The sequence below is a fragment of the Quercus suber genome, unplaced genomic scaffold, assembly GCF_002906115.3.
Source record: "Quercus suber isolate HL8 unplaced genomic scaffold, Cork oak 2.0 scaffold_4, whole genome shotgun sequence".
Lineage (NCBI taxonomy): Eukaryota > Viridiplantae > Streptophyta > Magnoliopsida > Fagales > Fagaceae > Quercus > Quercus suber.
The window spans coordinates 1,854,660-1,869,603 of NW_027069470.1; the positions used below are offsets into that span (position 1 = coordinate 1,854,660).

Below are 14,944 nucleotides of genomic sequence, written 5' to 3' on the forward strand. Positions count from 1 at the left end.
GCTGTAGACGCATAGCCTTGTCGTTTATGCTTTCGTCATGATTGTTCACCATGTAGCTTATGAGTTCGACCTCGGCTGGGATAATTGCTTTGCTCCCGTATGTTAGCCGAAATGGTGTCTCTCCTATGTGCATCCTTGCGATTGTCCTGTACGCCTATAGTATGCTTGGCAACTCCTCAGGCCATATACCCTTTGCCCCCGAGTCAAGTCTTAATAATTTTGAGTAAGGATCGGTTCATGACTTCAACCTGTCCGTTAGCTTGAGGGTAGGCAGGGAAGGAGTAGTGATTTCTAATCCCTAACTGCGAACAAAAGTCTCAGAAGGAGTCGTTGTCGAATTGTTTCCCGTTGTCTAAGACTAAGACTCTAGGGATCCCAAACCTACATACGATGAACCTCCAAACGAAACTTCGTACGTTCTTCTCGGTAATAGTGGCTAAGGCTTTAGCTTCCACCCATTTTGTGAAGTAGTCTATGCCTACAATCAGGAACTTCAGCTGTCGCACCGCTATTGGGAACGACCCCATGATGTCCAATCCCCACTGAGCAAACGGCCACAGGGCTATCATTAGGGTCAACTCTTCGGATGGCTGTCTGATAACGTCATTGAACCTTTGGCACTTGTTGCAAGCTTTGACATAAACCTAAGCATCCTTCTGCATGGTGGGCCAATAGTACCCCGTTCGGTCGAGTTTTTGTACCAACAACCGCGATCCTGAGTGGTTTTCATAGATTCCTTTATGTACTTTTCTCATGACGGAGTCTGCTTCTTAAGGACCCAAACACCTAAGGTATGGGCGGGAGAAGCCTCTCTTGTACAAGATGTCCTTCATCAAGACAAATCGCACTGCTTGGATCTTCAGCTTTCTTGCAGCCTCCCTTCTGTTTGGTAAAATGCCATTTTTTAAGTAAGAGACTAATGGTATGGTCTAGTTGCTTTCAAAACCTATCTCCTGCACATCAATGGGATTTATTAATGGAGAAAGCTGAACAAAAGAGAGTACATTATCAAGGGCGGTCATATGTTCTACCGAAGCGGCTTTAGCAAGGCGGTCGGCTTGCTCGTTCTCTCCCTTGGGAATTTGGATGATCTTGGCCTTCAGCTCGTCTACCCTTCTCCTTACATACTCCAGGTATTTCTTCATCCTTTCGCCTTTGCACTCATAATCTCTATTCACTTGGTTGGTGACAACCTGAAAGTCGCAATAAAGAACCACACTTGTGGATCCTACCGCTTTGGCGAGATCAAGTCCTGCCACTAAAGTTTCGTACTCTGCTTCATTGTTGGTGGTAGAGAAGTCGAGGCGAACCATACATTCAATCTTGTCCCCTTCAAGAGAGAGGAGCACAACACCTACCCCTCCTACCTGCCTGTTAGACGACTCGTCTGTATGTATACTCCATTGAGGGCGTTCATCTGCCCCCTTGTCTTCCCTGTTGGTGAATTCTGCTATGAAGTCAGCTACGACCTGTCCCTTGATGGCAGTATGCAAATGGTACTGAATGTCGAACTCACTCAACTCTATTGCCTATAATGCTAATCGACCAGTAGCTTCAGGGTTGTTCATTGCTCATCGTAAGGGCTTGTCAGTTAGGACGATCACCGTGTGGGCTTGAAAATACAGTTTGAGTTTGTGGGCTGCAGTAACTAAAGCAAAGGTGAGTTTTTCCATGGGTGAATACCTTTCCTCTGCACCACGAAATGCCCGGCTGGCATAGTATACGGGCCTTTGAACCTTGTCTTCTTCTCTGACCAAGGCTGCGCTGACGGCTGCCGATAAGAAGGCCAAATAGAGGAAGAGTTCTTCCCCCAGTTGCTGGGGAAGAAAGATAAGCCTTCAGCTCCTCGAATGCTTGTTAACACTAGGCAATCCACTCGAAAGACTTTTTAAGTGTGCGAAAGAAGGGTAAACACTTATCCATCGCCTTTGATACGAACCTGTTCAGGGCGGCCACTTTTCCGTTTAAACTTTGCACTTCTTTCACGTTCTTTGGAGGGGCCATCTCTACTTTGGCTCTGATCTTGTTCGGATTGGCTTCGATACCTCTTTGAGACACCATAAAACCAAGGAATTTCCCTACTGTCACTCCAAATGCACATTTACTTGGATTGAGCTTCATGTTGTAGGAACGAAGGGTGTTGAAAGTTTCCTTGAGATCCTTCAAATGGTCCTCATCTTTTCGGCTTTTTACCAACATGTCGTCGACATAGACTTGAACATTCCTTCCGATTTAGCTTGCAAACATTTTGTTCATGAGCCTTTGATATGTCACGCCTGCGTTCTTAAGGCCAAACAACATCACTTTGTAACAAAAAAGACCTTGGCTGGTAACAAATGAAGTCTTCTCCTAGTCTGCTTCGTCCATCCGAATCAAATTATAACCTGAAAAGGCGTCCATAAAGCTCAGCAATTGATGCTGAGCTGTAGAGTCTACCAACACGTCCACTCTAGGGAAAGGGTAGCTATCCTTGAGGCATGCTTTGTTCAGGTCTATAAAGTCTACACACATCCTCCATTTCCCGTTGGCTTTCTTGACCATTACCACATTTGCTAGCCAATCGGGGTAGTATACTTCCCTGATGAAGCCTGCCTCTTGTAGCTTGCCGACTTCTTATGCTATCACTCAGTCTCGTTCTTAGGCGAACACTCGCTTCTTTTAACGGACGAGTAGAAAAGAGGGCGACACATTTAGCCTGTGTACCATGACTGAAGGGTCGATTCCTAGCATGTTTTCATGACTTCAGGCAAACACGTCCTGGTTTTCCTTAAGGAAAGCTACGTGTGCTAGGCGAACCATTAGGTTGGCGAGAGTGCTGATCCTCGTGGTTTTGTCGATCTGGAGCTATCGAGGGGTATCTCCTTGAGCCTCTCTATAGGTTTCGCCCCCGTCCATTGTTCTTCTATGCTCACGGCTGGTAGATGGTCATCCATCTCCAGCATCGCAACATAACATTCGCGTGTAGCTATTTAATCTCCTTGCAATTCCCCTACTCCGTACTCAGTAGGGAATTTGATCATTAGGTGGTAGGTTGAAGTTACAACCTTCCATAAGTTAAGGGTAGGTCGTCCTATGATGGCGTTGTAGGCGGAGGAGCAATTGACAACAAGGAATGTGACATCCCTAGTGATTTGCTATGGATAATCTCCAATTGTGACAGGCAATGTGACTATGCCGAGGGGGTATACTTTTGTTCCTCTAAACCCAACGAGTGGAATGTTGGTTGGAACTAGACGTTCTCTGTTAATCCACATGTGTTGAAAAGCCGGATAGTAGAGAATGTTTGCGAAGCTTCCGTTGTCAACCAAGACCCGATATGTATTATAGTCTCCTACTTGGATGCTAACTACGAGCACGTCATCGTGCGGATAGTGAAGACATCAGACATCTTCTTCCGAGAAACCAATAATGGGGTTGTCGACCCGCAGCATCTTCGGGACGACGCCCGCTAGCTGAACGTTTTGGACCATTCTGAGGTAAGTCTTTCGAGCCTTTTTGGACAAGCTGGTGGTCATCATGCCTCCCACAATCATCCTTATGTCTCCCAAGGGTTGTCTAGGATGCTCATTGTCCCGTCAAGGAGCCTGCTCTTGAGGAGACGGATCTGCTCTTTCCTTGCTGACAAATTTCTGTAACTTCCCTTGCTTGATGAGGGCTTTGATCTACTATTTCAAGTTGTAGTAGTTGGCCGTATCATGACCATGATCACGGTAGAAACAGCAGTATTTGTCTCTAGACCATTTGTTAGGATCGCCCTTCAGCTTTTCAGGGAAGTTTAAGGCTCCTTCTTCTTTGATTTGCATTAGGACTTGGTCGATTGGGGCAGTTAGTGGAGTGAAGCTCGTGAATCTCCCTGTAGGGGGCTTAGAGTGCCTGTCATCCCTTTGTTCTCCAGTTCTTGCCATCTTCTGTAATCTGTCCTATCAAGTATCTTCCTGCCTTTCTCTTTTCTTGGGTTTTTCCTCTTGGGCTAGAAGCGTGTCTTCAACATTCATGTATTTGGTTGCCCTGTAAAGCACATCCGACATCGTCTTTAGGTCGTTCTTATATAGTGAAAATAGGAACTTACCCTTCCACAGCCCATTTGTGAAAGCGGCTACGAGTATCTTGTTGTCAGCTTCATCGATTGAAAGCACCTCTTTGTTAAAACATGCTATATGAGACCTTAGCGTCTTATCTTCTCGTTGCCTGATGCTCATCAAGCATGCAATAGACTTTTTATACTTGTGTCCCTCGATGAAGTGCGAAGTAAACTGGGTGCTTAGCTCCTTGAAAGTACTGATGGAGTTAAGCGTCAACCTGCTAAACCAAATTCTTGCAGGACCCTTCAGTGTGGTAGGGAAGGCCTTACACATGATCTCGTCAACTACTTCTTGAAGGTGCATCAGGGTCTTAAAGGATTCTAAGTGATCTGGGATGTCTTTGGCTCCGTCATAGCTTTCTATCTGCGACATGTGAAACTTTGGTGGAAGGGGGAAGGAATTGACAAACATGGTGAATGGCGAAGTTGTTCGATGGACTAAGTCATCGAGGTCGCTAAACACTCACCCTCTAAGGGCGTTCATCATAAGGTCCATCCGTTCCTTCATCATCTACATCTCTACTACAATGTGAGGGGGAGCCGTGTCTGTGATGGAAAGGCGGCTCATGTCCTATCGCTCTAGTCGACTTGGGGCATTGCTGCCCTCTGGCCCCTCTCGGTCTCTTCTCTCAACGCTGGTACCTTCTTGGTCTTCCTCTTGGGTACCCATCACTGCATTCTTCTACCGCAGTTGTTCTTCTAGGTCATGATTCTATTTGGTGAGACGTTCCACTGCTGCTGTGAGGGTTTGGTGGCCGCCATCAAGCGAGTAAGTACCATGCAACTCTTTGTCCAAGAAGTAATAATATGGCTTACTAATTGCAAAGGTTCCCACAAACAATACCATCTGATGATGCCAAAAAATTACCACTAAGTCACATGGTTCTCGCACGTTCAAAACAACACTTACACCACAAAAAGAGAAGACCTAACAAAGGACACCGGTGTGGTGCCGGCCAAGTGCCTTCCAAAGGTCAAGTTAGAACTTCTCACAACTCTAGAGTGTCAGAGCTGGGGTAAATTATGCGTACCTTGGTTTGTGAGGGTATTGGGACTTTTATAGTAGTAGAGGGTTGACATCTCTTTCTTGGGTTAGAAGTCTTTTCCTTATAGGAATGCTTACAAGCGTATATTGCGGAATCATTTCCTTGTAGGAGACTAACACTGAGCGTAGAGTACAAGACATTTCCTTATATACACATGCGTGGTGGCCAAGTCAAGATTATGTTAGAATCGTCAGTTTCCTGTATCTCCATTAGCTTTCCATCCACCCTACATTGACCTCGTCAGCATAAAGCCGTAAACTCCCTACTGTTTTTACTTGTTGATGGACACAAATAAATTGACGGGCTTGTTTGGAACGTCGCTCTATGCCTTTCCATTAGTGAGCGAATACTTACAATTTTACCATTATCATATGTTTTTGTAATTTCCTTCATATGAAATAAATGGTTTATTTTTTAACATAAAACCAAAAGAGAAAAACAAAAAAGCTGCACGCATTTTTCGACATATAATTTTATGGAGAAGCATCCCCCATCGCATTAAACGTCGTAATTATAATTATATACTTGCATCCCTCGCCTGGCATAACACAAGCTTTACAGAACAATTTCTAGAGGGTTTGTGTAAGCATTACTAGAAAAGTACTTCAAAAGTTCTTTAAAGCATAAACTGCCAAGCATTTGGTAATTTCGTCACTTTTTGTGCCGAAAAATACTTCGTCTAAAATTGAGATGACTGGCAACCCAAGATCTTTAAAGTTCTTTTTGATAGGTAATAAAAACTTTATTGATAAGAAAAGTACAATTAGTTTACAATAGTAAACTCACTGCAAAAAAATAAAAAAAGGGATACAAACAGATTAATGGGAAAAGTTAACAGAATTAAGAAAATCAAGTAAAAAAGTATAATGCGTAAAACCCTAAATACGAGACCACTCAAACAAAGTCATAGTTAGTAAAAACTTCAACAGGTCCACAATTTATACTTTGTAATTCTAAAACTTTAAAGCACTATTCACTATAATTTTCCAAACACTAAAGAGCTTTTCAATTAAAACTCTATATCCTAAACACTACTAAAACTCTAGAGTTAAAGCTCTACTTCACGCAACAGTGCCAAACACACTTAAGGCAAAAGATGAAATTTGGACCTTTTACTATGAAACACTACAAAATCCAAAATTTTAAATCAATATTCACTGCAATTTGTAAACACTCAAAATGCTAAATAGATTTTTAGCTAAAACTCTATATCGTAAAAGCTCTACTACTAAAGCTCCACATTTAAAAGCTCTACTTCTTACAACAATGACAAACGAACAACAATGTATTGTCTGAAAAACATAAGAAGCTCTAGCTGCCTCATGAGAAAGAAACTCAACCATTTTAGGAAGAATTACAAAATTCATGACTTCTTAAAAAATCCAAAACCTGCAAAGATGCCCTCCAAAATTGTATTCACTTCCTAGTTGCCATGCTTTTCATCACTAAGATCATGCAAAACAGCCCTAGCATCCACCAATACTTATGGAATTTCAGGAAGTCTTTTCCCAAAAGATGGCTTCTCTGAGATAGCATAATCCACTGATCTGCTTGCTTCGGTGAAGTCACCAGAATTGAAATTCAAATATGTGAACTGGCTCCCCTTCTTCAAGATAACCATACCAGTAACTGCCTGAACTGACCATCCTCTATTTCAAGCTGCATCATGCATCAGTCCACATTTGCCAAGAAAGTCAACACCCAACAATGATCTGAGTGATCACCACCAACCATAACCTAGAACATAACAAAAAAATCCATTATGTACAAGTAGTTTAAACGTCTAAATTATTACTTTAACACTTATTCAAAAGTAAATTAATGTTTAAACCACATTGGTTATAACAAAATCGAGTACATACTATAAGATGTCAACATTGGGAAATAACATCACCTACACATGATATGCCAAGGTTTCTTAATAATAATAATAATAATAATAATAATTAAAAAAAAAAAAAAAACTCAAGGTCAATGCTTTTACTCAATTAGACATGTCTATAACTGTTTTGTATCAGCACATGTCAATATTGTGACAACAAAAACAATCAGTGAATTTCAAAAATACTTTTTAAACTAAATCTTAATAATAAGAAAAGATCAAACCAGCAGATCAGTCAATCAACCAACATAATTTCAACCTCACCACAGAATTTACAAGTCTAATGTTCATTTACAATTAAAAATTGGTCATAGCATGTTCAAGAGTAATTATGAAAATTGAAAGCAAACCATAAAATTTCTGTTTCTTCTCTTCAGTCCTTGCACCTTAGCTTAAGATATATAGGTATCCTATCACTAAGATATGGACAGTTGCCAGTTTCCTAGATGTTCACCACTAGAAGCTGATCTTTACAATCTGCAAAATTACTAAAAAGCAATATAGAAGGAGCACCCAAGACCAGGAGTAGCCGTGTTCCAATTCTTTTAAATGAGTGTGAATAATTTTATATTTTATTGGGTTTCCTTTTGGTATGTGCTGTTATATAGATGTGTATTCCAATTTGAGGGATCAAAATAACATTCCTTCTCCAAAAAATTTGGGACTAACGCTTTTTTGTTGTATATTTCTAGCTTGCAATTTTGCACAGAAAGAGAATTACTTGGTGTCAAGAACATTGAGATGATTTCTATCTTTGAGGGGCAGCCTATGATTAAGTAGTGGTACACAGTTAAAGCTGTGAATTAACCATATGTTAAGCCAAAAATGCGTGCATAAACAATCTTGAGGAGACATTTTTAGATTGTAAAAATATTTTTATGCCATACAATATCCAAATGAAGAATAAATGGGGGAAATTGAGATAAAGCCCTAGGAATCAGCACCTAGGGCTGCCTGACATCAGCGCCAAGCAAAGACACTTAGGAATCGGCACCTAAGCAATAATTGAAAATTTTCCAATTCAAAATTTTATTCATCCAAGCTCCTTTACAAGTTTATTGGAGCCAAAATAAATAGACTTTCAAAGAGTACATAAAAGGAAGTAATTAAAACAAAAAAACATACTCCACCAAACCCTCAATCAAGATAACTGATATAAATGAAATTTCAAATTTTGAAATTTAAATTAGCACTAATCTTGGTGCATCTTGATGTCCTTATCAACTCTCCTGGGGTGGGAAAGACTCGACCCTGGCAAGTATAGCTTTGCATAATACTTTAAGATATCAAAGTCTAGTTGCTGCAACTCTTCTCTAGTTATCCAGGTACAGTCCAATTCTGGTCTCCCCTTCCCCAAAACGAATCAGGAATAATTTGCTCATCCAAAATAGCATCAATATTATCATTACGGGCTGGTAAGATGTTTTGTGGTGTTAGATGAGTCAAAGGAGCTTTAACAAGGTCATGGGGGAAGTGATAGACTGCTGGACCTTTATAAGTAACCAAAATCTCAGTATTAGAGGTGGAGCTACCTTTGTAATCAGTTGGAAAATTATTAATATATGTGTTTGGTCCAACCCTTTTTGACACTTTGAGTGGTCTAGTACTACAGGCTTGCAGTTGCCTTATTGGAACCATGATATAATCCCCAACTTGAAATTCTTGAAATTTCTTATAATTTGAATTAGCCTGGGTCTTATATGGATTATTACTTTCTTGAGATTGTCTACTGACCTCTGGATGCTTACGTGTTCCTATGGAGTCAAGTGTTCTATCCTGGTATGAAAAAGGACGTGTACCTAAAGGCTGCCTAGGCTTGACCCCAAATGGACTTTTGCCTCCAGTGATGGGACTATCATATGCAAGTTGGGTGACATGGGAAATAGAGTTCTCACTCCTTGCCTTCTCAAGACTACTCTCAAGGGATTTGTTACAAGGTGGTATCATGTGAATGCAACCAAATCGAGTGTCTCCCTCACACTCTATATCATCAATGTCATCAAGGGTAAGGTCGGGTTCATAGACTTCTACTTCTAGGTTGTCCTCATCACCTTCCTTCTTTTTTTCAAACATGACAAGGGGCCTAGTGGGGCATTTCGCAGCAACACGTCCAAAGCCTTGACACTTAAAGCATTTCACCCGAGAATTCAAGGTGAGGGGGTCACTGGCTACCCCTTTTCCTTTTCCATTAGTTGACACAATACTAGAGTTCGGTGGAACTGCTAGTCCTTTGCTATTTGATGAGTGAGGATTAGAATAGGCCCTACAAGGCTCAGAACGTTGCACAAAGAGGGATTTGGTCGCTAATTCATAATTTCTAGCGAGTTCATAGGCATGGTCCAAGGAGGTGACTCCTCTGATGATCAATTCTTTCATAAGGTCAGGATTTAGGCCTTTCTTAAACCTATTAAGTGTTACAGCTTCCTCTTCGACTATTTGACAACGCCTCTTGTACTCTTTAAATCGTTCTATGTAGTCCATCACAGAACTAGTGCCTTGCTTTAGGCGATCCCATTCATTGAGAAGGGAACTCTTATAAGTTGGGGGAAGGTAATTCTTTAAAAGAATAACCTTCATCTCTGGCCAATCAGTAATGAGGGGTTGTAGATTCAGTACGAGGGTATCCTCCAGGTCCTCCCAAAAAAGGTTGGCCCTACCTATAGGCTTCATTTTTGCAAATCTAACCTTCTTATTTTCAGCCCAATTGTACCAGTACTAGTCAAAAATTGTTCCATCTGATGCAACCAGCCAGTGAAAACCCATGGGTCTAGACTACCATCAAAGGTGGGTGCTTCTATTTTCACTTTGGACATCCTATCATCATAATCCCTAAGGTCCACGATAATTATGGTGGCCATGCCCTGTCCTATGTTCATGCATTTCCTTCTGTCCCCTCATGGTTTTTGGTTACTCTTTGGGATGACTCAATTGAATCAAGTTGGGCATGCATTTGTTTCATATCTGTGGACATGTCTTGCATAGATTTCATTAAGTTCTCTAGGGTTATGGACAACCTAGACACAGAACTTGACTAATGTTCATTAAATGCATGCACAGGTAATGCTAACTTCTAGTTGTGAAGGCAACTGAGATAAGTAAACAAAACATCCAACACTTTGATGCTCAACCAAGGTAAATCAGTCAATAATTCAATAAGCTAAACTGCAGTTAAGTAGTACATATACTCAAAGTATTGAAGGTGAACCAAGAAACCAATTTCCTGCTATTAGAACAAGTTCCACAATTAATAATGAGGCTTAACTACTTATGAAGGATTAGCACCAAGCAAAGACACTTAGGAATCAGCACCTAAGCAACAATTGGAAATTTTCCAATTCAAAATTTTATTCATCCAAGTTCCTTTACAAGTTTATTGGAGCCAAAATAAATAGGCTTTCAAAGAGTACATAAAAGGAAAGTAATTAAAACATAGAAACATACTCCACCAAATCCTCAATCAAGATAATTGACATAATAAATTACCACTAATCTTGGTGCATTTTTTTCTTGTTGAGAAAAATCTTGGTGCATCTTGATGTCCTCATCATACTTGTTTCTATAGATTGGACCTTCAAATTAAGTTTCACTGGTGCTCTCCAATGGCCTTTCTTTATTATATTAATGTCAAACTAAAACCCAAAAACCAAGAACCAGAGCAACCAAAAAAAAAAGACTAAACCAGTAACCAAAGAAAATGCAAATAGTACAGTCCATTGACTTGACTGAGATGGACCACACTCCATAACCCCATATTTAAGACAGTGCTCTGCTTGATTACACTCACTAAAGGATAGTATAAATAATTTGGTTATAACAGCCTCTATTATCTATAAATGGAGACTAATGAACATACGCTATACACTGTCAAGACACAGAACAATTGTAATATGCAGAATTAGGCCTCCAAAAAACCAAGAATTATTTGCATTTTCTACCTCCATCAAAGATTTCTTTGTATCCAAATACATGTCAAGCAAATTAATGATGACAAGGGAGGGGGAGTGTCTGTAAAGTTGAACCTCAGCATAAGTATATAATACCAAAGATGATTCCAGCTACTTGTCCCCACTACACACTGAACAAATCCTAAAAAAAAAACTCCCAGCAACTGCTAATGGCTTTCCACAAACATAAACCAAGTGGCCATCTCACCATTACAAATGACCACTTCCCCAGGTTTCCCTATATTCCATGCCAGTAGTATGTCTCAAAAGATGGCTCTGATACTCTCAGCATAGCCATAACAATTTCTCCTACTAAGCTTCATTAAAGTGCTCAACTTTCTTATGCCCATACCTGTAGACTGAATAATTGTACATGCCATATTCCAATTTACTAAATGTTACTTAAATTTATCATACATATCCTACCTACAGACTTTTATCCCTTCCCACTACACCATATTTTATGACCAAAAGAATGTAAAACGTATAGAAGGGTAATCCTCCCACCTTTAGACAAATAAAATTTTCTTCTAATATTGAGATGTTGGTGGATGATTTAGGTTGCAAGCAGGGTTCGCTCCCAATGAAATATTTAGATATACTTCTGGGTGCCAAATTAAGAGAGAAGATGATATGGAAGAGAAGGTGAAAAGGAGATTGGCGGAATGGAAACGGGTTTACTTATCCAAGGGAGGTATAGTCACTTTAATTAAAAGCATTCTATCTAATTTGCTAACCTATTTCCTCTCTTTATTTCCCATTCCTACTAATAAGGTGGCTATCCAGATTGAATAGCTCCAACGAAATTTCTTATGGAGTGGTTTGGGGGATGAGTCGAAATTTCATTTGGTTAATTGGAATCAGGTTTATGATCCTCTTTCAACAGGTGGATTGGCTATCAGAAATTTGAGGCATTTCGATGAAGTTTTGCTACGAAAGTGGTTGTGGAGGTTTGGAATCGAGAGGGATTCACTTTGAAGGAAAGTGATAGATGTGAAGTATGATTGTGAATGGGGGGTGTTGGTGCTCCAAACCAACTCCTGGACCTTATGGAGTAAGTTTGTGGAAGAATGTTAGACAGGGTTGGCCCACTTTCACACGTTACATTCAAGTTGAGGTTGGGGATGGATCTAAGGTGAAGTTTTGGCATGATCGGTAATGTGGGGAGAATTCTCTTGCAAGATGTTTTCCAAAATTATTTAAGATTAGCCTTGAGAAGGAGGAGAGTGTAGCTTATTTTTTTATTTTTTGATAAGTAATTATAATAGTGTAGCTGATTTATTAAAGTTTACCAATGGTTGTCTCCATTGGGATCTCAAATTTATAAGGGCTAAGCAAGATTGGGAATTGGAGCCTTTGTCGAACTTCATGGATACTATTTATGGTGCCTCAATCAAGGGGGAGTGAGGACGATAAGATGTGTTGGGAACCAGATAAGAGAAAATGTTTTCAAGTTGATGGTTTCTATAGGATCTCCGCCCTTGCTTTTTTTACTTTATCTTTATGTTTGATATTTAGATTTGATTGTATCATATTTTATTTCCACTATGTATGTAGGTATGTATCTTTATAGAAGCTCTACTATAGATGTAATCAATTAACTAATTCAATCACAATATCAAAACATTCTAAGCAGGTAAACTAAATTTTCAAACTCATGATAAAGACGATTGTTAACATGAAGCAAACCTGCTTACATGTTGTTGCAGCAAGTAGTCAGAATCATCACTATGTAGAAGTCCTCTTGTCTGGCAATGACCTCCCTCTGCGTTTAGGTACACTTGGTCTCTCACGCGAACTCACCAAGGAATTATTCCCATCATGCATCTTTGTTCTTGATGGAACTTCTTCCTCCATCTTTCGAGGTCTTTTTCCAGCTTCCCTTTCAATTTCAGATTTTCTAGAAGGCCCCTTCATATCCGAATTCATTTTCCAATCTTTTCTTCCTCTATTATCTGCAACATTTTTTCGAACACCTCTCCGACTCTTGTTTCCATCTTCATCATCATCGTACTCGGATCTTCTAGAAATCCCCCTCACATCCAAATTCGTTTTCCAAGCTTTTCTTCCTCTATTATCTGCTACATTTTTTCGAAAACCTCTCTGACTCTTGTTTCCATCTTCGTCATCATTGTACTCAGATTTTCTATAAGCCCCCCTCACATCCAAATTCATTTGCCTAGCTTTTCTTCCTCTATTATCTGCAACATTTTTTCGAACACCTCTCTGAGTCTTGTTTTCATCTTCATCATCGTCACTAGCATCCTCGACCTCAGCATCAGATGAATCAGACAACGCCCCTTCATATTCTTCCCCACTTTCATCTTCCTCTGCTCTCTCCTTTTCATCAATAACTGTCTGCTTTTTCTTCTCATTACTTCCAACCGGCACACTAACCGCCGGTTTACCATCTTCCTTCACCATGTTCATGAGGTGAATATACCGATTCCTCATTTGCATCCATGGATGATCCTCAACTAGCAAGCCCCTCTTGTAACCCTCTTTCAAAACCACAGTGTAGGTTCCAATCTTGGTGGACATATAAAATATACCCGGGTGCTGAAGCAATGCTCTCTTAAACCTCGACCGAAGCCCCAAATAGTCTCCAAGCAACAGCAAATTATCCCTTTCAGTCTTCTTTGGCACAAGAATATGAAGCAGCTCATGCAAAACCGCAACCGCCCACTTATCCGATTCGTCACTCTTTGGCAGAAGATGAGAAGCATCCTCATATGGAGAAATGTAAGGCAACTTCTGCCACTCATCTTCCCACTTCTTCAACTTCTTATCCATCTCAAAACCTCTCGAGAATTGCATAGGGAATGCAATAGAACCCTTCTTTTCCATAACCGAAACCGCGAGCTCATCACTCCAACAAACCAACTCCAAAACACCATCTTCTTCGTCTCTGCCACTGCCACCTCCGACTCGAAAATAGTCAGGGAACTCCGGAACAATGGTTTTTTCATAATTATGAGGAAGACCCAAATCCCATTTCAAGCATTCAATGATGCTAAGTGGGATTTTGTTGGTTTTTGATATCATCAAGAGCTTCAAAAGGCGATCGGCAGTCTGCTTCTTATAAGTGTCGCTCTGATAGACCAAGTGTTGTTCGGCGTCGAGGTTTAACGCCTCCCCGGTGAGGCGGAAGTGAGGCAAAACTCCGACGCCGCCGGGGAGGAACTCGTCGAAAACGGAAGGGTATTTGCGGATGAAATCAATGGGGCGGAATGGGATTTGGAGGGAGTCACGTTTCCGGGTGATGATGGAGATGGGTGCAGACTTCGAGGGCTCGGATACGAGCAAGTTCTTGAGGTTGAGAAGGGGTTTCAAGTGCTTCTCCTTCTCCACAGCGTGGTCGAGGCCTCGGTCTCTGACCCATTTGGCTGTGGTTTCCACCACCAAGGTTCGGCGCTGCTGCTGGTATTGAATTTGAATTTGAGAGTGTGGTTTTGGGCGGAAGATGAACTGCATTGTTATTGCATTTGGGCAGCTGAAAGTAGTGTTGTTGTAGAAGATGAAGAAGCAGAAGAAGAAGAAGCGGCTGAGTCTGGGTTTATGGGGTTTTAATTGAACTTAATTACTTTTTTGCCCCTTTTAAACCCTTCTTATTAGTAGATTGTAATGAATATTGAGGCTAAGAAGTAGGAACCTTGGGCAAATCTGCAAGTTAGCTGCAATACAGATTGTAAAGTTTGAGTCAAGTTCTCTTAACATATGTTATTAAGCTGGTACGTCATTGCACAAATCATACTGAAATTTGGCTGCTGACTTAATATCCAGCTAGCAATCTTACTTTGTCTTACGGCAATCTTGTGATAGAATTGGTTTAAGAAAAGTCCGGAAGTTGGAAAGAGGGTCCTTTTGTTTATTTTTTAAAATGTAATCTAGGAAAGAACATCTGTGTATAATTGTCTTCTGCATTTGCAGTGTAGAGGCACAAAGTAGAGAATATTAAACCAGACTTCTTATTGATGGGCGTGGAGGCTTT

At 40.6% G+C, this 14,944-nt stretch overlaps 1 protein-coding gene across 2 annotated transcripts; it reads right to left on the reverse strand.

Moving 5' to 3' along the window:
* Positions 1–6,109: 6,109 nt before the first annotated feature.
* Positions 6,110–14,553, reverse strand: LOC112000827 (protein WHAT'S THIS FACTOR 9, mitochondrial). 2 transcript variants are annotated; one of them, XM_024032995.2, is made up of 2 exons: positions 12,651–14,553; positions 6,110–6,864 (listed from the first exon to the last, which is right to left on the reverse strand). In XM_024032995.2, the coding sequence occupies exon 1, from the start codon at positions 14,425–14,427 to the stop codon at positions 12,682–12,684; it is 1,746 nt and encodes a 581-aa protein (XP_023888763.1). In that variant the 5' UTR covers positions 14,428–14,553; the 3' UTR covers positions 6,110–6,864; positions 12,651–12,681. The 2 variants fall into 2 exon arrangements, with proteins under 2 accessions (XP_023888763.1, XP_023888764.1); XM_024032996.2 differs by having other exon boundaries at positions 12,643–14,553.
* Between the last annotated feature and the right edge of the window lie 391 nt (positions 14,554–14,944).